General features: G+C 44.0%; 1 protein-coding gene and 1 non-coding gene across 5 annotated transcripts; one reads left to right on the top strand and one right to left on the bottom strand.

Moving 5' to 3' along the window:
* Window positions 1–1,452: 1,452 nt before the first annotated feature.
* On the bottom strand, window positions 1,453–24,749 carry LOC110509461 (SUMO-specific isopeptidase USPL1). 4 transcript variants are annotated; one of them, XM_036968232.1, is made up of 10 exons: window positions 24,601–24,749; window positions 23,444–23,619; window positions 22,552–22,674; window positions 20,839–22,008; window positions 19,830–20,733; window positions 18,070–18,180; window positions 16,405–16,540; window positions 14,508–14,633; window positions 6,672–6,832; window positions 1,453–5,100 (listed from the first exon to the last, which is right to left on the bottom strand). In XM_036968232.1, exons 2-10 carry the CDS (start codon window positions 23,501–23,503, stop codon window positions 2,888–2,890), a joined length of 5,004 nt encoding a protein of 1,667 aa, XP_036824127.1. In that variant the 5' UTR covers window positions 23,504–23,619; window positions 24,601–24,749; the 3' UTR covers window positions 1,453–2,887. The 4 variants fall into 4 exon arrangements, with proteins under 4 accessions (XP_036824127.1, XP_036824126.1, XP_036824125.1 ...); XM_036968231.1 differs by having other exon boundaries at window positions 19,830–21,090; window positions 21,175–22,008; XM_036968230.1 differs by having other exon boundaries at window positions 19,830–22,008.
* On the top strand, window positions 14,831–14,902 carry trnae-uuc. Its single transcript has one exon. It is a non-coding gene; the product is annotated as a tRNA-Glu (tRNA).
* Window positions 24,750–26,056: the final 1,307 nt, after the last annotated feature.

Below are 26,056 nucleotides of genomic sequence, written 5' to 3'. Positions count from 1 at the left end.
GCAAAATAGCATTCTAGTTTGCTGTTTTTTTGTAAATTATTTTCAATGTGTCAAGTAATTATCTTTTTGTTTTCTCATGATTTGGTTGTGTCTAATTGTGTTGCTGTTCTGTGGGGTCTGTTTGTGTTTGTGAACAGAGCCTCAGGACCAGCTTGCTTATGGGACTCTTCTCCAGGTTCATCTCTCTGTGATGGCTTTGATATGGAAGGTTTGGGAATCGCTGCCTCTTAGATGGTTGTAGAATTTAACAGATCTTTTCTGGATTTTGATCATTAGCGGGCATCAGCCTAATTCTGCTCTGCATGCATTATTTGGTGTTTTACGTTGTACACAGAGGATATTTTTGCAGAATTCTGCATGCAGTCTCAATTTGGTGTTTATCCCATTTTATGAATTCTTGGTTGGTATGTATAGTTTTTTTGTGTGCTCTAGGGCAACGGTGTCTAGATTGAATTTGTATTTGTGGTCCTGGCGACTGGACATTTTTTGGAACACCATTATTTTTTGTCTTACTGAGATTTACTGTCAGGGCCAAGAAGATGTAGGTGCTGCTGTAGGCCCTCCTTGGTTGGTAACAGAAGCACCAGATCATCAGCAAACAGTAGACATTTGACTTCATATTCTAGTAGGGTGAGGCCGGGTGCTGCAGACTATTCTAGTGCCTTCGCCAATTCGTTGACATGGATGTTGAAGAGGGTCTGGCTTAAGCTGCATTCCTCTCTTTTGCATGAGTATGCCAGATATTATGGAGGACCCGTGAGCTCACAGGAACCTTGAAAAAAAATAAAAATCTGGATAAACTCTTATTTGTCATCTTTGGTAGAATATTGAAAAACTGAAGTTGGGTAAATGGACATGGTCTTTCAAATATTCTCCACTAGGGAGCGCATTAGCACTATCGAAGAGCCTGCTATGGTGAAGTAAAGTATGCTATTTGTAGCGTCACTACTAGTGAAATTGTATTACCAGTAAACAGGCGGTGGTGAAACTACTTCCCAAACAATGTATATTAAATACAATTTATCACCGTGTAATGAGACCACAACTACAAAGCTACATCACCACATTTTCATATCCCTTCCCTTCATTTTAGTTTAGTAAAGTCTGTATACTTCCCTGCAGGTTGCTGATGATTCTTAGCCTGGGTATCACTACCTGTCTATTGTGGCTAGTTCATTTCTCACAACTCTCCCCAAGAACATTTTCTTCTAGAAATTGTCAATATGGAGCATTTTGCCTCCTGATTGATTTGCTACAAGGAGTCACAGTATTTCCCACTACCTACCATTCACAAATAAATAAGGAGATGGTTTGTGGAGGGGGGGTAAGACCGACAAGCGTTCTGTCCAAGAGGTACAGCTACAAGAGGTACAGCTACATCACACGGACTCACGCAAATACAAAAAACTATTATTAGATTCTGGCTCAGACAAATACCCCCCAAAACATGTGTATCCATGTAAAGAATATTTTATTAGAATTACATACAGTATCTGATTCAGTACAACATTTTAGAACTCTGTCACAGTTTTGTATTACAGAAAATACATTCAAAAGATAACAGTTCGAACCACCCTTTAAAACACAAACATATTTTTATCCTAGATGTCAGGCTTTTTATCCTAGTTTTCAAGTAATTCAGACAAACTCAAATAAAAAAAAGCCAACAAAAAACAGCATATGTTGTCTTCAGCAGTTTTTTTCCACAAAGCAGGATCAAATAATTGGGTCTATTAACTTTCCAGAATACTCTGAAACAACCTCCATTTTTAATCTCCCTTAAAGCCTCAGAACCTGTAAGTACAATGGTTCCATCACAAATGGTACCTTATTCCCTTTAAAAAAAAAAAAAGTACACTACTTTTGATCAGATCCCTATAGACCCTAGTCAAAAGCAGGACACTATGTAGGGAATAGGGTGCCATTGAGGACAAAACCTCAGTGAGTATTAACATTACTCCATGTTCAACTTCAACATTCTTGGTAAAACCACAACAAAAATACATGAGCGATATGCGAGTGCTTACCAGAGTTACAGGGATAGTTCACCCAAATGACAAAATTATGCATTGGTTTCCTTACCCTGTAAGCAGGTCTATGGATGACAGCAATCCGTGCTTTGGTTAAGTTTCCCTGGCATTGTTTCCATATGCTAACGTTTTAGTATTTGTATCAGAAATCCCATCCAAGGGACCGATATTAGCATTTTTCATGCATCCTGTCCTAACCATCTAAAATGATCTAAAATTAATTGTGAATCTAACCAAAGTCACTTAAATATGATTTGAACAGGATGTGTAGAAAATAATACATCGGACCCATGACTTGAATGGGATTTGTGCCACAAACGCTAAAACGTGGAAACCGTGGAAACAGTGGCAGGGAAACTAAACCAAAGCATGGATCGCCATCGTACCTTGTCCATTGACTGCTTCCAGGGTAATAAAACCAATATGTCACTTTGTAATTTAGGTGAACTCTCTCTTTAAAATGGCAGTTTGATTCCGCTTCATGTAACACATGCTACCCAGAACAGAACGACCCATTGATGCCAAGCACACTCACTCACTCACTCACTCACTCACTCACTCACTCTCCCGACTGAAAGGAATAGTAGCATGCAGTTTCTGCTAGAAACTGTCTGCATGCATCCAAAATGGCACACTACTCCCTTTATAGTGCACTACTCATATAATTAGGAATTAGAGTAGTTTAATTTAATAGGATCTCTATGGTGCTACTTTTGACCAGAGGCTCTATATAGGGATTAGCATGCCATTTGAGACGTAGACTCTGATCTGAGGTAAGCTTTGCATTTCCAACCAAAGTTTAAGCTTAGGGGTTGGGTAAGAGTTGTTAGCAGATCCTAGACCTGTAGTTAACGTGCCTAAAAGAACAGGTCGAGAGCACTAAGGGTATCTGTCTCCATCTCCGTCTGCTGATTGGCCGACCCTGATATGAACTCTTCCAGGAAGTTCTCACCAGAGGCCGTGATTGGCTCGGCTAGACCAGGCTGTGGCACTACTACGCCGTGATTGGCCGGATGCAAGATCACAGGTGTCACCACCTGTGAGGCTCCACTAATACCATTCCCCCCACACGCCAAGTCCCCGCCCCCTTCTTGCCCATTGGTGGTCAGCATCTCCAGCAAGCCCGTGCTGTCCGGCGATAGGTTGCTGGCGGTCGTCGCCGGCGACAGAAGGTCAGCAAAGAACTGGTCGTATGCGGGGCTGTCGTAGACAGAGGTACTAGAGCTCACGGTGTGGGAGGGACTCCGATCAGTGATGTCTGGTGTGCAGGTTACTTCCCCCCGTCCTCCCGCACCCCCCTGATAACCCAGCATCTGATTCAGCTTCTCTAGTTTCTTCTTCTTGGCTTTCAGCTTCTTCAGCAGCTTGTACCTGAGGGCATCGGTCTCACTGACCTGACCGCCGGGGCTGTGTTTCCTGGAGGAAGAGATTTTAGGGATCTCCGTGACTCCTGGAGAGGGAGGAAGTGAGGTCACAATAGGCACTGCTGAAGTGGTGTGGTTGATAAGGGGTTTTCGTGAGACGAGGGCGGGAGGTTGACTTGGTATCTTCCAGGCGCCATTTTGAGGGTCAGTTATTTGAGAGAGAAGCTGGGTGGGAGATGAAGTCTTGGAGGGGCTGTTCATGTTTATATTTACGATCCTGCTTCTGGCCTGGAACCCTCCGTACATCTCGGCAGCCTTCACCGGCAGGGCCTCGTTGTCCACCTTACTTAGTTTGGGTTTGGGTAGAGGCGGAGGCGGAGGCTTCTTCAACCTGGCGTCTGGGTTGGGGGGAGCCATGCTTGGGGTCTGCCAGCTATGTGAAAGCTGCTGGAACCGGTTGGGTGTTGAGTGTTTGAAGTGACTGGTTGGTCTTGGGGGATTGGGGATGGAGGTGGGGTGGAGGCTAAGCAGGTAGGACCAGCGAGAGTTGGGGTCCGGGGGTGGTGGAAGGCCGGGTTTGCTCTGCAGAGAGGTGGAGGTAGTAGTGGGTTTGGAGTGGGGCGGGGGAGAAGGAGGAGTAGGGGCCTCTGGTGCTGGGGTGCTGGGTTCCACATTTGACAGTGACATCATAGATACAACTGAGGGCAGGATTATTCCACCACACTTTCCAGGAAGTGCCATTGGTGTAGCTGTTCTTGGTGGTGTTGTTGCGACCACCTTAGCTGCTGGTGCAACTGGAGTGTTGGATGCCATCATTTTGGCTTTATTGCTGGTGCTTCTGCCCCTTCTGAGTCTGGGAGGACTAGGAGGAGTGGGCTTTTCAGAGTCGGGCTCAGAAGGACCGTCACTGCTGGCAAGGAGAAACACACTGGCAGTATCAGGGGACGATGGCCTTTTGATGACGACAACATCTGTTTCAGGGGGCATTTCGTGGGCAGGTGCAGGGTTCTCAGCCTCAGGTGTAGGAGCAGGTAGAGGAGGACTGAGGTCTCCATTTTGCCCGGGAGCCAGGGAGACATTGTTGTCGTCCAACGGCCTCCCATCAGAGCCAACTTTGACCTCTACGAGCGTCAGGGTGACAACGTCATCGCGGGAGAGGCCCTCGAAGGTGTCAAGCAGTGTGGTGCTGATAGACGAGTTACCAGCTTTACCAGTGGTTACCGTGGCGTCCATGATGTCGGTATCGTCAGACACAGTCAGTGCCTCGACAACGGCTGTGTCGTTGTGAAGGGGGAGAGAGAGGTTGTGGTAACAGGATTGAACCGGTACGCCATGAAGCACACTGGTGGAACCGATGGCGATGGGAGAGTTAACGTTATTCGTTAACGTTGCGTCCATATCGTTATCAATATAGCCAGCAGTTATGGTGCTGTCCATGTCAGTGTCCGCATCATCAGAGACCGTCTGAGAGATGTCTTGAGATTCATTGTTGACAAAGAGTTTGGCTAAGGGAGGTTGCTGCAGTTCTTTGTGTATCAGTAAAGTGCTTGTCAGGGATACAGGGGGAGAGCAGGATGTCTGTGGGTTGTCCGGTCTGTCGGTCTTCAACTCCCAGAAGACAACATGGATTTCTCTAGGAGGGACCACCAGCTGGGTGTGGGAGACACAGTTAGGGTGCTTCAGATCGTCAAACTCCAACCACGATCCTGTGGGGAGAGACAGCAAGAGAGAAGAGTGAGGAATGGGTTCTATACACTGGTTGTGGACGGGGAGAGTTACCACAGTCACAGAGGAATGGGTTCTATACACTGGTTGTGGACGGGGAGAGTTACCACAGTCACAGAGGAATGGGTTCTATACACTGGTTGTGGAGGGGGAGAGTTACCACAGTCACAGAGGACTGGGTTCTATACACTGGTTGTGGACGGGGAGAGTTACCACAGTCACAGAGGACTGGGTTCTATACACTGGTTGTGGAGGGGGAGAGTTACCACAGTCACAGAGGACTGGGTTCTATACACTGTTTGTGGACGGGGAGAGTTACCACAGTCACAGAGGAATGGGTTCTATACACTGGTTGTGGACGGGGAGAGTTACCACAGTCACAGAGGACTGGGTTCTATACACTGGTTGTGGAGGGGGAGAGTTACCACAGTCACAGAAGACTGGGTTCTATACACTGGTTGTGGACGGGGAGAGTTACCACAGTCACAGAGGACTGGGTTCTATACACTGGTTGTGGACGGGGAGAGATACCACAGTCACAGAGGACTGGGTTCTATACACTGGTTGTGGAGGGGGAGAGTTACCACAGTCACAGAGGACTGGGTTCTATACACTGGTTGTGGAGGGGGAGAGTTACCACAGTCACAGAGGAATGGGTTCTATACACTGGTTGTGGAGGGGGAGAGTTACCACAGTCACAGAGGAATGGGTTCTATACACTGGTTGTGGACGGGGAGAGTTACCACAGTCACAGAGGACTGGGTTCTATACACTGGTTGTGGACGGGGAGAGTTACCACAGTCACAGAGGACTGGGTTCTATACACTGGTTGTGGAGGGGGAGAGTTACCACAGTCACAGAGGAATGGATAACATGCTCACTCTGATCATTCCTCAATCGTAGGAAGGTGCTGAATCCTTGTGATAACTAAATGGATTATTGAAGGTATTTTTGGTGTGCTGTCCATCTCTTTTAAAGAGTTAACCCAACACAATGTAGAGACCTACTGATTGGCATTTTATAAATGCTACACATAATTAGACAGAGACTGACATTACTTTTCAATTATGAAATATAATTGCTTCTATCCATTGATAATGGAGGTATGAATAAGCTATATATAGCATTCTTAAAAGGGATATTTCGAGATTTTGGCAATTAAGCCCTTTATCTACTTCCAGAGTCAGATGAACTCAGGGATACCATTTTTATGTCCTTGCATCCAGTACGAAGGAAGTTAAGAGGTAGTTTCGCGAGCCAATGCTAACTAGCAATCTATAAGCATGCTAGTAGTTACCATACACTTCCAGTCATTGCGCTAACACTAGTTAGCAATTTCCTTCAAACTGTCCGCAGAGACATAAAAATGGTAGCCACGAGTTCATCTGACTGGGGAAGTTGATAAACCCGACATACACATTTACAAAGAACACAAATTTACTTGTTGACCAGTAAACAACAACAACAAAAACTTTACTAAGGAAATGACAGTCAACTGCCCCTGAAGGGACAAATAATGTTATACTGAACTAAATGATAAAGTCACACTGACCGTCAGTTCTGCGTATCCAGGTGACAAAGTGCTTGAGTTGCTGGTCATACTGTATGACTGTGGTGACGGAGTATTCCTGCTGCTGGAAGGTGAAGGAGTACACGCAGAGGTCGTTGTCAGGAAGACCTTCTACAAAGTGCAGCACAAACACAGGAGACACCCTGGAGGAACAGACAGAATACATATCAGCCTCAGGAAACAGAGGTAGAGAAAGCAAGACATTATCTACAACATGGTGTCTCGATCGTTGGATGATAAATCCTCTACTCATTTCCTGTCCTCCATCTGCACCCGACTGGTAACAGAACGACAATCTGTAACAGAAAACATGAAAAAAGGAAAACCAAGACAAGCTCGAGCGCTTTGCAGTTGCTTCACAAATCACCTAGCTTTGGAAGACCAGGAAGTCTGGTGGAAGTCCTCCAATCGTCCCCATGGCTGGCTGCGTTTTGCTATCACCGTAAACGTCGGGAAGATGGCCCATTATTTAATTTTTTCTAAGGACCCAGAAAACGGAGGCAGTGGAAGAACCCATTCAAGTAAGTAAATATAATTTTGAAAATGACAGCTGCAGGCTAACTCAAATGAGCTATTGTAATGTTCGCTAGCTGACTTGACATACTGTATAGCTAATCAAGTAAATTAAATATCACCAGCAAGCTAACGTCATATTAGCTACCTATCTTGATCTATTTATTTTTGTAACTCAAAATGCATTTGTAGCTAGCTAGCTAACAGCCATGGAAACGGGTGAAAGGAAGATGGCAGTTCCTGCTGTCAGAGAAGGGAGAGTAGTACTCTGGGTAGGCTAGGTACCTTTGTGGGAGGACACTATGAAAAGATTCCCCAGTTTACAGTCCCTAGCGAGAAAAACTATGAGACACAGCAACATAATATTTAGTGCTGTCTAATTGGAGTAGAACGCAGCCTGTTTCTATGTGATGTGTTCGGTCCTCCGATACAGAGAGCGGTGAAACCCTGTCTGCAGATGAAGAGGTCCTAAAGAATGTCCCAAGAGAATAAGGATCCTTTTAAACCAAGGATTATGTGTGTAAAATGTGTTGGCATATTGAGTAAATAAAAATACATTTTAAAAAGGTGTCACACACACAATGTAGAAACCTCCTACAACTGGAGAAGGCCAACCCTGCTGGGCGTGCAGGCGTCTGTTTCAGCCCAGCACTAACATACAAGATTCAATTGATCAAAATGAAGTGTGCTATTGCTGGGCTGGAATAGAAGTCCTCCCAGCCAGTAGATCAGGGATCAGTGGAGCAATGTTGGCCCCTTCTGGTATTTACATGTTTTATGCTTTAGTAATAATAATAATAATAATAATAATAGCCTACTTGTTACTAACACGTCTAACCTTTACATAGGAGTTAGTTTTTCGCGAAACACTTTGAAAATTATCTGAAATAGTGTTGATTCTTTGAAGTGAAGTGTTTAAACTTGTTTTAATTGTTCACTTTAAAACTATTATTCAAGATGAACTAGGTGTCAATGTTGATTCATCACAGCTCACAAACCTGTCTAATTTGTGTGTCATATTCTCAAATGAACATTACCTTTTGTTCAGTTGTAAGCTCTTACAATTAGTATTATTTGATTGTCACTTTTGTTCAGGATTTATCAGCCACGTGAACCCATTTTGCAGCAACGCCAATGCAGCCATAGGTCTACAGCAGTGGTTCCCAGCCATTTTTGTTGCAGCCTGGTGTGCTTGTCCGGGGCTACAATAAAAACTGTGTGCTATTGGAGGTTCTCGAGGACCGGAGTGGGAACCACTGGCCTACAGTGTGATGGCATAAGCCTTACAGCAGGGTTTCCTAAACTTGGTCCTACACAGCTGATTTAAATAATTAAGTTATCATCAAGATTTGAATCAGCTGTGTAGACTTAGGACAAAAAAAACCTAAATGTGCACCGCTGTGTGTCCCAAGGACCGAGATTGAGAAACGCTGCCTTGTAGGCATTTGCAATGCACCCCTTGACATTGTCCATCTGAAGCATTATCGACTAACATTATTTACATATTGTTGAGCTATATGTTCAAGGAAAAAAAAATGTATACCAGTCAACAATGTACAGTGCATTCAGAAAGTATTCAGACCCTTTGACTTGTTACACACTTTACGTTACAGCGTTCAAAAATGGTTAAACTGAAATATGACGTTTACATTTAGTATTCAGACCTTTTACTCAGTACTTTGTTGAAGCACCTTTGGCAGCGATTACAGCCTCGAGTCGTCTTGGGTATGACGCTACAAGCTTGGAACACCTGTATTTGGGGAGTTTCTTCCATTCTTCTCTGCAGATCATCTCAAGCTCTGTCAGATTGGATGGAGAGTGTCTCTGCACAGCTATTTTTAGGTCTCTCCAGAGATGTACAATCGGGATCAAGTCTGGACTCTGGCTGGGCTACTCAAAGACATTCAGAGACTTGTCCTGAAGCCACTCCGGCTTTGTCTTGGCTGTGCGCTTAGGGCCATTGTCCTTTTGGAAGGTGAACCTTCGCCCCAGTCTGAGGTCCTGAGCGCTGTGGGGCAGGTTTTCATCAAGGATCTCTCTGTACTTTGCTCCGTTCATTTTCCCTAGATCCTGCCGAGTCTCCCAGTCCCTGCCGCTGAGAAATATTACAACAGCAAGATGCTGCCACCACCATGCTTCACAGTAGGGATGGTGCCAGGTTTCCTCCAGACATGATGCTGCCACCACCATGCTTCACCGTAGGGATGGTGCCAGGTTTCCTCCAGACATGATGCTGCCACCACCATGCTTCACCGTAGGGATGGTGCCAGGTTTCATCCAGACTTCAGGCCAAAGAGTTCAATCTTGGTTTCATCAGACCAGAGAATCTGGTTTCTCATGGTCTGAGAGTCCTTTAGGTGCCTTTTGGCAAACTCCAAGGGGGCTGTCTTGTGCCTTTTACTGAGGAGTGGCTTCCATCTGGCCACTCTACCATAAAGGTCTGATTGGTGGTCCTCAGAGACAGTTGTCCTTCTGGAAGGTTCTCCCATCTCCATAGAGGAACTCTGTCAGAGTGACCATCAGGTTTTTGGTCACCTCCCTGACCAAGGCCCTTCCCCCGATTGCTCAGTTTGGCCGGGCGGCCATCTCTAGGAAGAGTCTTGGTGTTTCCAAACTTCCATTTAAGAATGGAGGCCACTGTGTTCTTGGGGACCTTCAATGCCTATTGGTACCCTTCTCCAGATCGACACAATCCTGTCCCGGCGCTCTACAGACAATTCCATCGAACTCTTGGCTTGGTTTTTGCTCTGACATCCACTGTTAACTGTGGGACCTTATATAGACAGGTGTGAGGCTTTCCAAATCATGTTCAATCAATTGAATTTACCACAGGTGGACTCCAATCAAGTTGTAGAAACATCAAGGATGATCAATGGAAACAGGATGCACCTGAGCTCAATTTGTAGTCTCAAGGCAAACATTTATAAAAACCTGTTTTTGCTTTGTCATTATGGGGTATTGTGTGTAGATTGCTGAGGAAAACAAAATTGTACCCATTGTGGAATAAGGCTGTAACATAACAAAATGTGGAAAAAGTCAATGGGGGTCTGAATCCTTCCCGAATGCACTGTAGAGGCTAAGACTACACCAGATGTTTTACATGCCTTGTGTTGACATGACATTGTTTTAGTACAAATCCAACCCTTGTAATATTGGTGGTGAAATGTCTGGTAGGAGATGATGGGATCCTGATCTTAGAACATACAAAACTACTACCACCAAGTTCCATGCCAGATACTTGTCTGCCAGAAGGTCTGAGAGGCACACAAACTACTACCACCAAGTTCCATGCCAGATACTTGTCTGCCAGAAGGTCTGAGAGGCACTTGGAGGTTCCACTGTGATAATGAAGATGGTTTGCCAAAGACTACCACAACAATTACATTGTCTATGCTAAATGTGTTTAAATCGTAAAAAGAAAGACAATAGTTGGGCTATAAGAAATACATTTTATTAAATGGGGTGAAGCAGAGATGACACACAATATCGTTTTAATATCACCTATACAACTATATATTAAAATACAGTATGTTAACAATATCATAAACATTAGTAGTTTACATTTGGTTTCAAATTACATTGTATATACTCGTAAGGTTTATTTTGTCATGACAAGGTGCTCACTACTCAAATGGCACAACATAAATCATTCAGATTTACCAAAGTAGAGCATTTGACAACCAATGTGTCTAACTGAAGGATGTCTCCTTTCATATCTGGAAAAGGACGAAGAAGTATAAAATGCTGCAGCATTGGTCATCTTCACAGGGAGGGAAACTGATGGTGCTGGAGAATTACTCATCTTCACAGGGGGGAAACTGATGGTGCTGGAGCATTGGTCATCTTCACAGGGGGGGAAACTGATGGTGCTGCAGCATTGGTCATCTTCACAGGGAGGGAAACTGATGGTGCTGCAGCATTGGTCATCTTCACAGGGAGGGAAACTGATGGTGCTGGAGCATTACTCATCTTCACAGGGAGGGAAACTGATGGTGCTGCAGCATTGGTCATCTTCACAGGGGGGGAAACTGATGGTGCTGGAGAATTGCTCATCTTCACAGGGGGGAAACTGATGGTGCTGCAGCATTGGTCATCTTCACAGAGGGAAACTGATGGTCCTGCAGCATTGGTCATCTTCACAGGGAGGGAAACTGATGGTGCTGGAGCATTGGTCATCTTCACAGGGGGGGGGGGGGACTGATGGTGCTGCAGCATTGGTCATCTTCACAGGGAGGGAAACTGATGGTGCTGGAGCATTGGTCATCTTCACAGGGGGGGGGGGGGGACTGATGGTACTGCAGCATTGGTCATCTTCACAGGGAGGGAAACTGATGGTGCTGGAGCATTACTCATCTTCACAGGGAGGGAAACTGATGGTGCTGCAGCATTGGTCATCTTCACAGGGGGGAAACTGATGGTGCTGCAGCATTGGTCATCTTCACAGAGGTAAACTGATGGTCCTGCAACATTGGTCATCTTCACAGAGGGAAACTGATGGTCCTGCAGCATTGGTCATCTTCACAGGGGGGAAACTGATGGTGCTGGAGCATTGGTCATCTTCACAGGGGGGAAACTGATGGTGCTGCAGCATTGGTCATCTTCACAGAGGGAAACTGATGGTCCTGCAGCATTGGTCATCTTCACAGGGGAAACTGATGGTCCTGCAGCATTGGTCATCTTCACAGGAGGGAAACTGATGGTCCTGCAGCATTGGTCATCTTCACAGGGGGAATTCAGTCGACATGGGTGTCTTGACAGAGGTCAGCTGGTGAACCTACAGTACATAAACACGAGAGGCACACCTGATGTTAGAATATCATTTCTTTAAGGTCACCAATACCATCATGGCTCATAATTGTTTGGTTGTGTTTAATTCGTTCAGGTGTTTTAGTGTCATATAAATATTCAATATATTGTTGGGCTGGAACATTAGTCAACACAACAGGTTGTCATATCCCAGTGAGGCATTTGTCCTATGCTGTAATGTCCATTCATTTTACCTCTACTTATGAATCAAGTTCTCTACAAATGATCACTGGGTCATTGGACAATAATGTCCTCCTCCAGGCTATAAGAGCCTCATATTGTACAATTTGTATCTTCTCTTTTCATGGTCATCGCTAGAAGGGATCCGACTACGTCATTTGACTTTTCGTAGCTAATTAGGAGAATTTACGCTGCAGGCTAGGATAATTAACATAGCAGGTTAGGATAATTAACATAGCAGGCTAGGATAACTAACATAGCAGGTTAGGATAATTAGCAAAGCAGGCTAGGATAAAGGATAATTAACATAGCAGGTTAGGATAATTAACATAGCAGGCTAGGATAATTAACATAGCAGGCTAGGATAATTAGCAAAGCAGGCTAGGATAATTAACATAGCAGGTTAGGATAATTAACATAGCAGGCTAGGATAACTAACATAGCAGGTTAGGATAATTAGCAAAGCAGGCTAGGATAATTAACATAGCAGGTTAGGATAATTAGCAAAGCAGGCTAGGATAATTAACATAGCAGGTTAGGATAATTAACATAGCAGGCTAGGATAACTAACATAGCAGGTTAGGATAATTAGCAAAGCAGGCTAGGATAATTAACATAGCAGGTTAGGATAATTAGCATAGCAGGCTAGGATAATTAACATAGCAGGTTAGGATAATTAACATAGCAGGCTAGGATAACTAACATAGCAGGTTAGGATAATTAGCATAGCAGGCTAGGATAATTAACATAGCAGGTTAGGATAATTAACATAGCAGGCTAGGATAATTAACATAGCAGGTTAGGATAATTAACATAGCAGGCTAGGATAATTAACATAGCAGGTTAGGATAATTAACATAGCAGGCTAGGATAATTAGCATAGCAGGCTAGGATAATTAACATAGCAGGCTAGGATAATTATTAGGGTAAGGAAAAGGTTTAGCTAAAATGCAACAAACAAAAAAAATGACTTGACATTAATTTACCAATAGCTGGATCCCTTCTAGCCATGACCCCTTTTCATAGGCCTAGATTATATGGTTACATTCTAGACAAGGTCGTTTTCATTCATCTGTTGTCAAGTGTCAGCAGAGTAGGCCGAGACTACCATCGTCTTTTAAAAAAAATATTCTGCTAATGTCTCCAGTCATTTTACAAATCCATGAAATGTTTGTCATAAGGCCACAGAAAGGTCTCCAGAATAACCTATAGGCCTATGCCACTACCCACTAATAGCCTACATTATGACCATCCAATCTACTCATCACATTAGGAATACTAGACTTACATTAGTTTGCAAATGCGATGATAAATGCATGTTATAAAAAGGTGCATTTTTTTTAATGGTGCAAAAATGTGCTTCCTCTAAAACGTTAAACTCACGCAACACATGCTAATAGCTAGACTACAAGCTAATAGCTAGACTACAAGCTAATAGCTAGACTACAAGCTAATAGCTAGACTACAAGCTAATAGCTAGACTACAAGCTAATAGCTAGACTACAAGCTAATAGCTAGACTACAAGCTATCTTTCTATCTAATTTTGTTTAACAGTGTTGTCAACACCTGGTTAGCATAACGGCTAAACAAAACTGGAAATTTATCAGACTGGACTTACCAGTGATGAAATGATCGTAGCAGACCCTGTACTGACAGTTGTCTGGGTTCAGGTCTTGACAGGCAAAAATGTTTCTTCGCTTTTCTGACAGTTGGTGTATCCTGGTGTTTCATGATTGCGGGGAATCAATAAACATGTTTTTTTCCCCCCGTTGTCTTTCCTGCAATGTTAGAGCAGCCAAATACTGATGAATCAAAGACGTTTTAGGCACTGTTATCATGTTCTTTCTGGAAGCTAGTCAGCTGTTGTCGGAAGAATTAATGCGGTGGTCTTCCAACATGGCCACCAGGTGGCATCATACATCAACTTCAAGCCCTCTAAAAACTACACGGCCCCATCTCAATCGTCTACAATATCAACTATACGGCCCCATCTCAATCGTCTACAATATCAACTACACCATCTCAATAGTCTACAGTGGCTTCCACTACTCATCTCCTCCATCTGCACTGAATGAATAGGTAAAGAGAAAAGGGCCTGGAAATCCCAGAAGCAGAATTCACTTAAGATCAGGGTTGGGCCAATTCAGTTCTACTCCTCCACTGAATAGTAAGTTGCCCATTGTTTTCTGTGAGGACTTCTCAATTCGTGAACAGAATTTCAATTTCATTCACTTCCAGAATTTAAAAAAAACAGAATTGTCCCCAACCCTGGTTTGAGATACACCCCAGGTATGAAAGGTTAGAAGTTGCGCCCTCACCTCTCCAGCACCAACATCCTGGTCTGCTTCCTCTTATTACACTTGCTGCAACGTGATTGGTGGGCTGCGTTGAGAGGGTGCCAATCAGAAAGCACCTTGGTGAAAGTGGTGAGGGTCTTCTTACATCTGAAAGAAAAATACATTTGATAGTAAATAAAAGACACACAGACCTTTTGGTCCAGTTGAGTGAGTCAGTTTCCCCCTTTATTTGTTTAATGAAAATTATTTTCTGAAATGTCCTTGTACACTCCCTTTCTGTCAACATTACATCATTGTTCTTGTTACTATTCAAAAGCCCAATTAAAATACAGACAGACACAGCTTCCCATATGGTCTAGCGGTTAGGATTCCTGGTTTTCACCCAGGCGGCCCGGGTTCGACTCCCGGTATGGGAACAAGTCTTTTTGTTTATAGTTTTCATCTCACTTAAAAAGTATTATAAACCATCTAAACCAATTACATTTTAATTCACACAGGAATATAAGAGATGAAGGTTTCAACAAATAATATCTATTCGTTTCATCATCTGGTAAACTTGTACTGAGTCAAGCTCATCAAAAGATACCAAACCAAAAACTACAGGAAATATTCAATGAGATTTACATTTGAGTCATTTAGCAGACGCTCTGATCCAGAACAACTAACAGGTTTAAGGTTTAAGTGCCTTGCTCAAGGGAACAGACCATTTTTACCTCGTCGGCTCTGGGATTCAAACCAGGGAACTTTCAGTTACTTGCCCAATGCTCTAAACCGCAGGGCTACCAGCCGCCCCAGTAAATAACGGTTTAGTTCCAACAGACTAAATCGCTACCCTTTTCACCATCTGTATTGTAGCTACTGGGCCAAGTTCCTTGAAGAGTCTTAATTAGACCAATAGGTTCACAGTATTGTTTGCTCTTTGCACTGCTAAAATGTTGCCAAATACCTGCCTCACTGTCTATATTGGTAAACCTGCTTCACTGTCTATATTGGTAAACCTGCTTCACAGTCTATATTGGTAAACCTGCTTCACAGTCTATATTGTTAAACCTGCTTCACAGTCTACATTGGTAAACTTGCCTCACAGTCTATATTGGTAAACTTGCTTCCCTGTCTATTTTGGTAAACCTGCTTCACTGTCTATTTTGGTATACCTGCTTCACTGTCTATTTTGGTAAACCTGCTTCACTGACTATATTGGTAAACCTGCTTCACTGTCTATATTGGTAAACCTGCTTCACTGTCTATATTGGTAAACCTGCTTCACTGTCTATTTTGGTAAACCTGCCTCACAGTCTAGATTGGTAAACTTGCTTCCCTGTCTATTTTGGTAAACCTGCTTCACTGTCTATTTTGGTAAACCTGCTTCACTGACTATATTGGTAAACCTGCTTCACTGTCTATTTTGGTAAACCTGCTTCACAGTCTATATTGGTAAACTTGCTTCCCTGTCTATTTGGGTAAACCTGCGTCACTGACTATATTGGTAAACCTGCTTCACTCTCTATATTGGTAAACTTGCTTCCCTGTCTATTTGGGTAAACCTGTATGAAAACTTTAAAACCTTATGAAAACTAAAGAACGTTTATTTTTTAACCTTTATTTAACTAGGCAAGTCAGTTAAGAACAAATTCGTATTTTCAATGGCGGCCAGTGGGTTAACTGCCTGTTCAGGGGCAGAACGACAGATTTGTACCTTGTCTGCTCGGGGGTTTGAACTTGCAACCTTCCGGTTACTAGTCCAACGCTCTAACCACTAGGCTACCCTGCCGCCCCACATATCTTCTAGGATAATGATCACTAAATCACAGAAAGATGAAGATTCACCATTGAACAATTGAAAGTGCTTCTTAGTCCAAGACTAGGTTATATATTTATGTCTAGAAAACTGTCCCTAAAAGTTCAAGATGGCTCTTACTTGGTGTTGGTGGCATGTTGACAAGTTGTTGAGATACACTCAAACTGCCACTCATAAGCTTGCTGGAAGAGAGGTTCTGCCCAGGAGTCAGCCCTGAGGAGGAGGGGCAGGGCAAACACAGGTGTCTCATTCTGACCTGCAGGAGAGGAGACAGCAGGGGTCAGGGTGAGGTCAGGGATTAAAAAATATATATAAAAAATGTCAAATCAGGGTCAGCTCACAAAGTCAAATCAGGTACATTTTTAATCAATCGTGAAATGTTTGTGTTAGTTCTGAAGGTAAGAGATGGTTGAGAAGGTGGTATGTTTGTGTTAGTTCTGAAGGTAAGAGATGGTTGAGAAGGTGGTATGTTTGTGTTAGTTCTGAAGGTAAGAGATGGTTGAGAAGGTGGTATGTTTGTGTTAGTTCTGAAGGTAAGAGATGGTTGAGAAGGTGGTATGCTTGTAATCATTATGAAATGGGTAGTTTTACAAGATAAAAATGAAAGAAACAGAAGAGGCATAATCCCAGAGGAAAACCTGCTTCAGTCTGCTTTCCACCAGACACTGGGAGAGGATTTCACCTTTCAGCAGGACAATAAACTAAAACACAAGGCCAAATCTACACTGGAGTTGCTTACCAAGAGGACAGTGAATCTATTTGAAAATCTATGGCAAGAACCGAAACTGGTTGTCTAACAATGATCAACAACCTATTTGACAGCTCAAATAATTTATTTTTATTTTTTATAATGGGCAAAAGTTGCACAATCCAGGTGTGGAAAGCTCTTAGAAACTTACCCAGAAAGACTTACAGATGTAATCGCTGCCAAATGTGCTTCAATATAATATTAACTCAGGGGTGTGAATACTTATGTAAATGAGATATTTCTGTATTTAATGTAATACATTTGCACATAAAGAAAACTAATAACTTAATGAATTTTTTAATTCAGGCTGTAACAACAAAATGTGGAATAAGTCAAGGGGTATGAATACTTTCTGAAGGCTCTGTATATTACTTTAGACTAAGTAGGTAAGAGCAGGGTCACATGCACAAATAGCCTATTACACATCTGAGTCATTTTGCAGAAGCTCTTATCCAGAAAGACTCTAGCTTTCACACATGTTGATTGACCTATGAACTGCTGAAAGCCATCACCAATCACCTCTGATTCCCTGCCAGGTTCTTGTTTTTTCATTTTATTTAAAAAAAAAATTCTACCTCTTTTTTGTGGTATACAATTGGTAGTTACAGTCTTGTCTCATCGCTGCAACTCCTGTACGGACTCGGGAGAGACAAAGGTTGAGAGCCGTGCGTCCTCCGAAACACAACCCAACCAAGCCGCACTGCTTCTTGACACAATGCCCACTTAACCAGGAAGCCAGCCGCACCAATGTGTTGGAGGAAACACTGTGCACCTGGCGACCAGGTCAGCGTGCACTGCGACCGGCCAGCCACAGGGGTCGCTAGTGCGCGATGGGACAAGGACATCCCTGCCAGCCAAACCCTCCCCTAAGCCGGACGACGCTGGGCCAATTGTGCGCCACCCCATGGGTCTCCCGGTCGTGGCCGGCTGCGACAGGGCCTGGACTCGAACCCAGAATCTCTAGTGGCGCAGCTAACACTGCGATGCAGTTCCTTAGAACAACGCACTACTCGGGAGGCCCCCAGCCAGGCTCTTACCCAGTTTACATTTCAGTAGGGGCTCCAGCAGTCTAAAGATGGACATCCTAATGGCTTGCATCTCAGTTTGGACCCTCTGTAACACCGCAGAGGGCACTCTGACAACACCGTCTGGAGAGAGATGAGGGAGACAAACACAAACAGGTGTAAACATGTATTAAGGATTAGGTAATAGATTAATACACAAGAAGCCCTGATGAATGCAGCTGTTGTGATAAAGTGTGTGTGTGGGGGGGGGGGGGGGGCTGTTAAGAACTTTGGAAGTTTCTTCAAGTGCAGTCGCAAAAACCTTCAAGCGCTATGATGAAACTGGCTCTCATGAGGACCGCCACAGGAAAGGAAGACCCAGTATTACCTCTGCTGCAGAGGATAAGTTCATTAGAGTTACCAGCCTCAGAACTTGCAGCCCAAATAAATAGTTCTCAGAGTTCAATTAACAGACATCTCAACATCAACTGTTCAGAGGAAACTGCTTGAATCAGGTCCTCATGGTCGAAGTGCTGCAAAGAAACCACTACTAAAAGACACCAATAAGAAGAAGAGACGTGCTTGGGCCAAGAAACACGAGCAATGGTCATTAGACCAGTGGAAATCTGTCCTTTGATCTGATGAGTCCAAATGGGAGATTTTTGGTTCCAACCACCGTGTCTTTGTGAGACGCAGAGTACGTGAATGGATGATCTCCGCATGTGTGGTTCCCACCGTGAAGCATGCAGGATGAGGTGTAATGGTGTGGGAGTGTCTTGCTGGTGACACTGTCTGTGATTTATTTAGAATTCAAGGCACACTTAACCAGCATGGCTACCACAGCATTCTGCAGCAATACGCCATCCCATCATCTGGTTTGCACTTAGTGGGACTATCATTTGTTTTTCAACAGAACAATGACCCAAAAACACACATCCAGGTTGTGTCAGGGCTATTTGACCAAGAAGGAGAGTGATGGAGTGTTGCATCAGATGACCTGGCCTCCACAATCACCCGACCTCAACCCAATTGAGATGGTTTGGGACAAGTTGGACTGCAGAGTGAAGGAAAAGCAGCCAACAAGTGCTCAGCATATGTGGGAACTCCTTCAAGACTGTTGGAAAAGCATTCCTCATGAAGCTGGTTGAGAGTGTGCAAAGCTGTCATCAAGGCAAAGGGTGGCTACTTTGAAGAATATCAAATATTAAATATATTTTAATTTGTTTAACACTTTTTTGGTTACTACCATGATTCCATGTGTTATTTCATAATTTTGATGGCTAAATACATGTAAATAAATAAATAAAATAAAAATATCTAATAATAATAATAATCTTTTATCTCTCTCTCAAATATAGGACAGACATTTCTGAACAAACTTACTTCAGATTTTTTTTTTTGGGGGGGGGGGGGGGACCATCTGTTTATCCATGTAGTAAACATTTTATGCAATTCATTTGTATGGGCTAACAGCAGAAAGGCCAAAAATTATTATTATTTTTTTTTTTTAAATGACACTTCAAGCAGTCTTAAAATTCTAAATCAAATAGATAAATTATCGTTGGTATGACCTTCTTAAAACAATTCCATATAGCTTAGTACAACCCCGCCGACATCGAGCTTAGACAGGGCTAAGTCTGTAGAGGGGTAATTCAATCAATACATGTATTGTATCAAAGGGATAGTGTGTGTGCGGATACATTCTTCCCCGTTCGAAATAGATATTCAGCTCTTAGCTGCCAATGTTGTACATCAATTCAAATAAAACTTACTAAATAGATAAGTCCACCCACCTGCGCCAGTGTGTTGGTAGGCTGTGATGAGACCACAGGCCCGGTTGTAACTCTCACACAGGTCCCAGACAGGTTGACCTACAGTGGGCCTCTTGGTGGGCCGTCTGTCCCTCAGGGTGTGAAGGTGGACCAGCGCTACCAGCAAGGTGTCCAGCCAACACAGACTATGCTCATTCCTCCAGAATAGGTGAGGCCCGGGAACCGGAACCAACTCCTCAGTTGAGATCACTTCCGGGTCAAAGTTGGGCACCACTACCTGCGTGTATTTAATAATAGAAGTCTTTCTCGGCCGGCCCATTTTCTTTTTTGGCGGTGATGGCACGACTTCCACTTCCTCAGTGACGCTTCCTTCCCGTTCTGTTTCCATGGTTTCGCCGGTCATCTCGTCCTCGCTACTGATTAGTTGCCGGGTGTTCTGAGCTCTTCTTCTAGCTTTGATAGGACCATCATCATCATCATGAACTTCAACAGGCACTTTGCTCTGACTGAGGTCCACACTACAGGGCCTACACATCACCTCTGGGGAGCACTCTTCCTCGTCAAAGACAGACAGATCATCCTCTCCGCACTCATTATCCATCAAGGCAGGTGTAGCCACCTCCTCCTCATCTTTCTCTAAAGCAGGGACAGCCTCCACCAAGGCAGGTAGAGAGTTTTCAACCTCTTCTGAGGCAGGGACATCCTCCACCAAGGCAGGTAGAGCCTTCTCAACCTCTTCTGAGGCAGGGACATCATCCAAAGCCACAAGTATAGCCACGTCTTTCTCCTCGATTAAACACTCCTCTTCCTCATCTTTCTTTAAGACAGCGAGACCCTCCTTTATGCCAGGTGAAGCATTCTCTAAGACAGTCAGAGCATCCTGCAACACCAGGACAGCTTCCATGGCAGGTGGAACCATGGCAACCTTCTCTGGCGCAGACACAACCTTCTCTGGCGCAGACACAACCTTCTCCGGCGCAGACACAACCTTCTCCGGCGCAGACACAACCTTCTCCGGCGCAGACACAACCTTCTCTGGCGCAGACACAACCTTCTCTGGCGCAGACACAACCTTCTCCGGCGCAGACACAACCTTCTCCGGCGCAGACACAACCTTCTCTGGCGCAGACACAACCTTCTCTGGCGCAGACACAACCTTCTCTGGCGCAGACACAAGCTTCTCTGGCGCAGACACAACCTTCTCTGGCGCAGACACAACCTTCTCCGGCGCAGACACAACCTTCTCTGGCGCAGACACAACCTTCTCTGGCGCAGACACAACCTTCTCTGGCGCAGACACAACCTCCTCTGGCGCAGACACAACCTTCTCTGGCGCAGACACAACCTTCTCTGGCGCAGACACAACCTTGACAGTCCTTTGTAAGGGAGGGTGAACCTTCTGACGTGATTGTGTAACTTCCCCTGGGGCAGTCAGAGCCTCTAAGAGAGACACTGTGTCCTCGAAGGTAGGGACAACCTCCACTAAGGCAGCCTTGGCCAAGGGTTTCTCTGGGGCAGACGTTGAGGCAGAAACGGCCACATGTAAGGGACGTGAAATCTTCTCTGGGAGAGAAATGGCTACTTGCGGGGCAGAGAAAGTATTTTCTCGGGCAAATACAGCCTCCTGTAAAGTAGAGAGAACCTCCTTTTGTGCACCTTCAGACTCTACAGTAGACTCTACAGCAGAAACATTACCAGTCTTACAGGTGGCCGTCTTCTTTTGGAGAGGAAAACCCTTGTCTAAAGTTGGTGTACCGTCCTCTGGGCGACAGACACCATCTTGTTCCTCTTCTAGGAGTTCCTGGTCCATTTCTTCTGGCATCGACCAACCAGAATCCTTGTGATATGCGTTGGCCCCTCCCCTTTCAGTCTCAGGAAGTGTGTGTTTGAGGGTTTTATTCACCACATCCATGTTGGTGTGTTCTGATTGGCGGATTCTCTCCTTCTTCCCATTAAAGCACTCTTCTTCCCCATTGAGTTTGCTGGTGATGCCGCTGACTGATAGAGCTCCACTCTGTGATACGGCGTCCTCGGCCACTTCGGACTCCACCGATCGTGCATGTTTGGGGGAAGGTACAGGGTCTCCGTTTTCCAACCCGCAGGGTCTCTTCCTCTTGCTCCCTGTCTGAGTTTGGTGTAGAGGGGGTACGAGGCTGGCCAGGACATCCTCCAAAGGACGAGAGACCAAGGGAAACAGGCACTGTAGGGGAGAATAAGTTACTTTGATTTATTTGTTTATTTAAAACAGGCAAGAAAATTCATATTTACAATGGCCTGGCAAGAGGCGAGGCTGAATGAAGAAATGATGGGTAACTGTCGGGGAAGTTCAAACTTCACATTGGCTTCATATTGTTTCTTGATCCTACCACTCGTTTTCACTCTTGCATTGAAGGATGGGGCCCAGGAAAACACTAGAGGACAACACTCAAGACTATAAACTAGCAGAGTGAAAGGATACTTTAGCACAGTTTCTGAATGCATTTACAGTAACACAGAATTCAGCCAAAACTTGACTCTCTCATAATACTGCCACAATGGCGGACAACAAAACAAATCCAGGCAAGGGCCAGTTTCTCTAGGAAACTACTAAACCCGGTGTCTTGTTCAGACAGTTTAGGATTCACCCATTGATCCACCCTTGTTTTTTGTTGACGTTGTGCTGATTGTGTGCACGTGTATACGTGTGTGTCTGTGTACGTGAGCACATGTGTGTGTGTGTGTGTGTGTGTTAACGTTACCCTACCTGTGGGTCAGTGCAGAGAGTGATGAACTCCTGGGAGTTGATCCTGTAGGAGCGCAGGGCCAGAGACTGTCCTTTAGCAGCACACCATGGACAGGTCTCCAACAAAGCTGAGCGTTCCTGGATCTGCAGGGACCAATCACAAAACATGTTAATATCCCTGATAGATATCAGTAGGGGAGGGTAACCTGGTCAACGGAGAGACCACATACAGTAAATACACATTGTACAGTATTGTACAGTATCATTGAGTACAACAGAGTATGACCAGTATCGTGACACTTGTTAGTACCTTAGCCAGAAGACAAAAAAACAAAGCAGATTTTCACTTCTTTAGGAAGACAGCCATAATGTTGTAAACAGATGTAAACATGTTGTCATCCAGAGAGACATTCATTTTCCAAGATATAGCACACAATATTTTACTTACAGCAGGTTTTTAAAGGACCAAAGAGTATAACCTGCTTTGTGTTTTCATTTAATGCATCGGGGAGGGGATCCCGATAATGGTATCGTCAAAATAGAATTGAGTGCCATCAGAGTATCGTACACAGTATCATTTAGAATCAGAGAGTATCTTAATGCCATATAGTACAGTGTAGTATCAAATTAGAGGACACAGTATCATAGATTTTTTTTTGTATCTCAAGATATCATTTATTACAGTGGATTTACAATCCAGTCGATGAGAATCATTTTTAAGTTTTGCATTGTACCCGGCAGTCAATGTCAATCAATCTAGCCCTCAAAAGCACCCACACAACAGATCGATTTTGAATGTTGATTTGGGATACAAGAGGATTCTGCCTTCCCAATCAGACAGCATCTCTCAGACCCAAAATAGCTTTGCACAAGTGACAGTAAGTGAGAGGAAGACAATGCGAGTTCAACTGACTTTTTCCCAATAACCTGCTAGCGGGCCAGGGGCCCCCAAACCAGTGCCGTCGCCACTCATCACAGGCAAACCACTGCTGTTTGTTGTTGTTGCCAGTACTGTCAGTGTCCTGCGTCATTCACTTTACATTACCATATCACTGTGACCACCCAGTCTCACCACCTCAGCATGGTAGGCTATGGGGGAGGGACAACAACAAAGCAGAAGATGTTAGGTACAGTGAGTGTTACCTAAGAGATGTACGTATCTAAAGAAGAAGAGTCAGAGAATGAACCCATGTCAGCCAATGGAACTCCGGCCTTCTGACAAGGCAATTGACTACCATATTTATTCAGATGTGCAACACAGCCCTATTCTAGCCACCAGAACTGAAGATTAGTGTAGCTAAGCACGGTCTTTCAGGGGTAGAATATAGGGTTTCATGATTAAGTAGTTACCTAGTTCAACCAGTATCTTTACGTTAGGGACCTCTAAAGTCCAGAATGCTCCGAGTCATAGGCGTTATAATAATAAACCAATGAGCGAAGTTATTTTGCTTATTCGAGTTTTATAGTTGTACTGTTGATCATGCTTAACCAGGACCAGTTGATTTGAAAATATATTTTACGGATGATAGTAACAGGATATACTGAAAAGGTATTTGTGGCGAATATTTTTATTGGACCGATTTACTTAAGCCTTTTTTATACCGGCCATAACGGGAGTAAATGAAGGTAGTCTCTCAGCGAAATTCAATGAACGCATTTTGCCATTATAACGCTTGCAGAGCTAGTGAATGGGAGTTTGAGTCGGAGCTTTCTGGGAGTCAGAAGGGTCTAACGCAGATGCTGGTCTGTTGGTCAAAGTTAACAAATGTCACGCTGACAGAGAGTACATTGGCAAAGTACACATGCAGCAAAACGTTGGCATTACGTTTGGATATCTAACGAAGTTAGCTAAATTAATCGCTAAACGTTATACACCCATAATCGTTCATACTAATGTCCGTAACACAGTTGATATGACAATGCAGGGAATGTGATTTAATCTTGCTGTGAAAAAAAAATAGTAACGTTAGCTATAACGTGGTGCGGTTTTTGTTAGTTGTTAGCAATGACATGCTAGCTAGCAGTTTGAAAAAACGCTAGACCTCAAACCTTGCTAATATTTTAACATACCTCAGTAGAGCGCTTATTATATCCAATTTAGAGATGAATATGATTCCAATAATCCATCTGAATTTAATTCATTCATCAACTCGGGTCCCCGGTGTTTTTCCACGTGCACCGCTCTTTCGGGATCGAAACGTTGTGTTTCCGGTTGGGGGCGTTCCACTAGATAACCCACACACAAAGTCAAAATTGTCTGCATTGTAGAAAATTCATGAAAAGCTACAAATTTGGTCTTAATTTTTTTTTTTTTTTTTTTTTTTAGGCATACGGTTAAAAATGAGGTGGAGGTTAGGTTGGAAATCAGATTTTAAGAAGACAAATTGTAGAAAATGGGCGGGGTTTATGACTTTGTGGCTGTGGTAGCTAATGAAAATCGCTGGCGCTGGTTGTGTAGCAAGCTTTTACCTTCCTTTCGAACGGGGAAAAAGACTTTGGTGTACCAATGGTCACACAATGTATAACACCTTACTGGCTAGACTGGTCATAGATAAGGATAGAGGCCTCTAGTGGCAAAAAGGCTATTTATCATGGGCGGTGCCACTGAGGACTTCCACCATTTTAATATAATCAACTGGGTGGGACTTCTAACTTCATTGGCTGACCCATGTCCAACCGGGACATCAGGAAGGATCAGACAATCGTGAAAAAGGAAATTTATTACTTCAGAACGGATTGTCTCAATGGTTCTGCCCATTGGCTAGACTGTAAACTCTCCTTCCAGACTCACATTAATCATCTCCAATCCAAAATTAAATCTAAAATCGGCTTCCTATTTCGCAACAAAGCATCCTTCATTCATGCTGCCAAACATACCCCTCGTAAAACTGACCATCCTACTGATCCTCGACTTCAGCGATGTCATCTACAAAATAGCCTCCAACACTCAACTCAACAAATTAGATGCAGTCTATCACAGTGCCATACGTTTGTCACCAAAGCCCCATATACTACACACCACTGCGACCTGTATGCTCTCGTTGGCTGGCCCTCGCTTCATTCTCGTCGCCAAACCCACTGGCCCCAGGTCATCTATAAGTCTCTGCTAGGTAAAGCCCCGCCTTATCTCAGCTCACTGGTCACCATAGCAGCACCCACCCGTATCACGCGCTCCAGCAGGTATATCTCACTGGTCACCCCCAAAGCCAATTCCTCCTTTGACCGCCTTTCCTTCCAGTTCTCTGCTGCCAATGACTGGAACGAACTGCAAAAATCACTGGCGCTGGAGACTCGTATCTCCCTCTCCAACTTTAAGCACCAGCTGTCAGAGCAGCTCACAGATCACTGCACCTGTACATAGCCCATCTGTAAACAGCCCATCCAACTACATCATCCCCATACTGTATTTATTTATTTATCTTGCTCCTTTGCACCCCAGTATCTCTACTTGCACATTCATCTTCTGCCCATCTACCATTCCAGTGTTTAATTGCTATATTGTAATTACTTCGCCACCATGGCCTAT

Source organism: Oncorhynchus mykiss, chromosome Y (genome assembly GCF_013265735.2).
Source record: "Oncorhynchus mykiss isolate Arlee chromosome Y, USDA_OmykA_1.1, whole genome shotgun sequence".
In the NCBI taxonomy this organism is placed as follows: Eukaryota; Metazoa; Chordata; class Actinopteri; order Salmoniformes; family Salmonidae; genus Oncorhynchus; species Oncorhynchus mykiss.
Note: the sequence above shows the minus strand (reverse complement) of the source record. Positions and strands in the feature narration are given on the sequence as shown.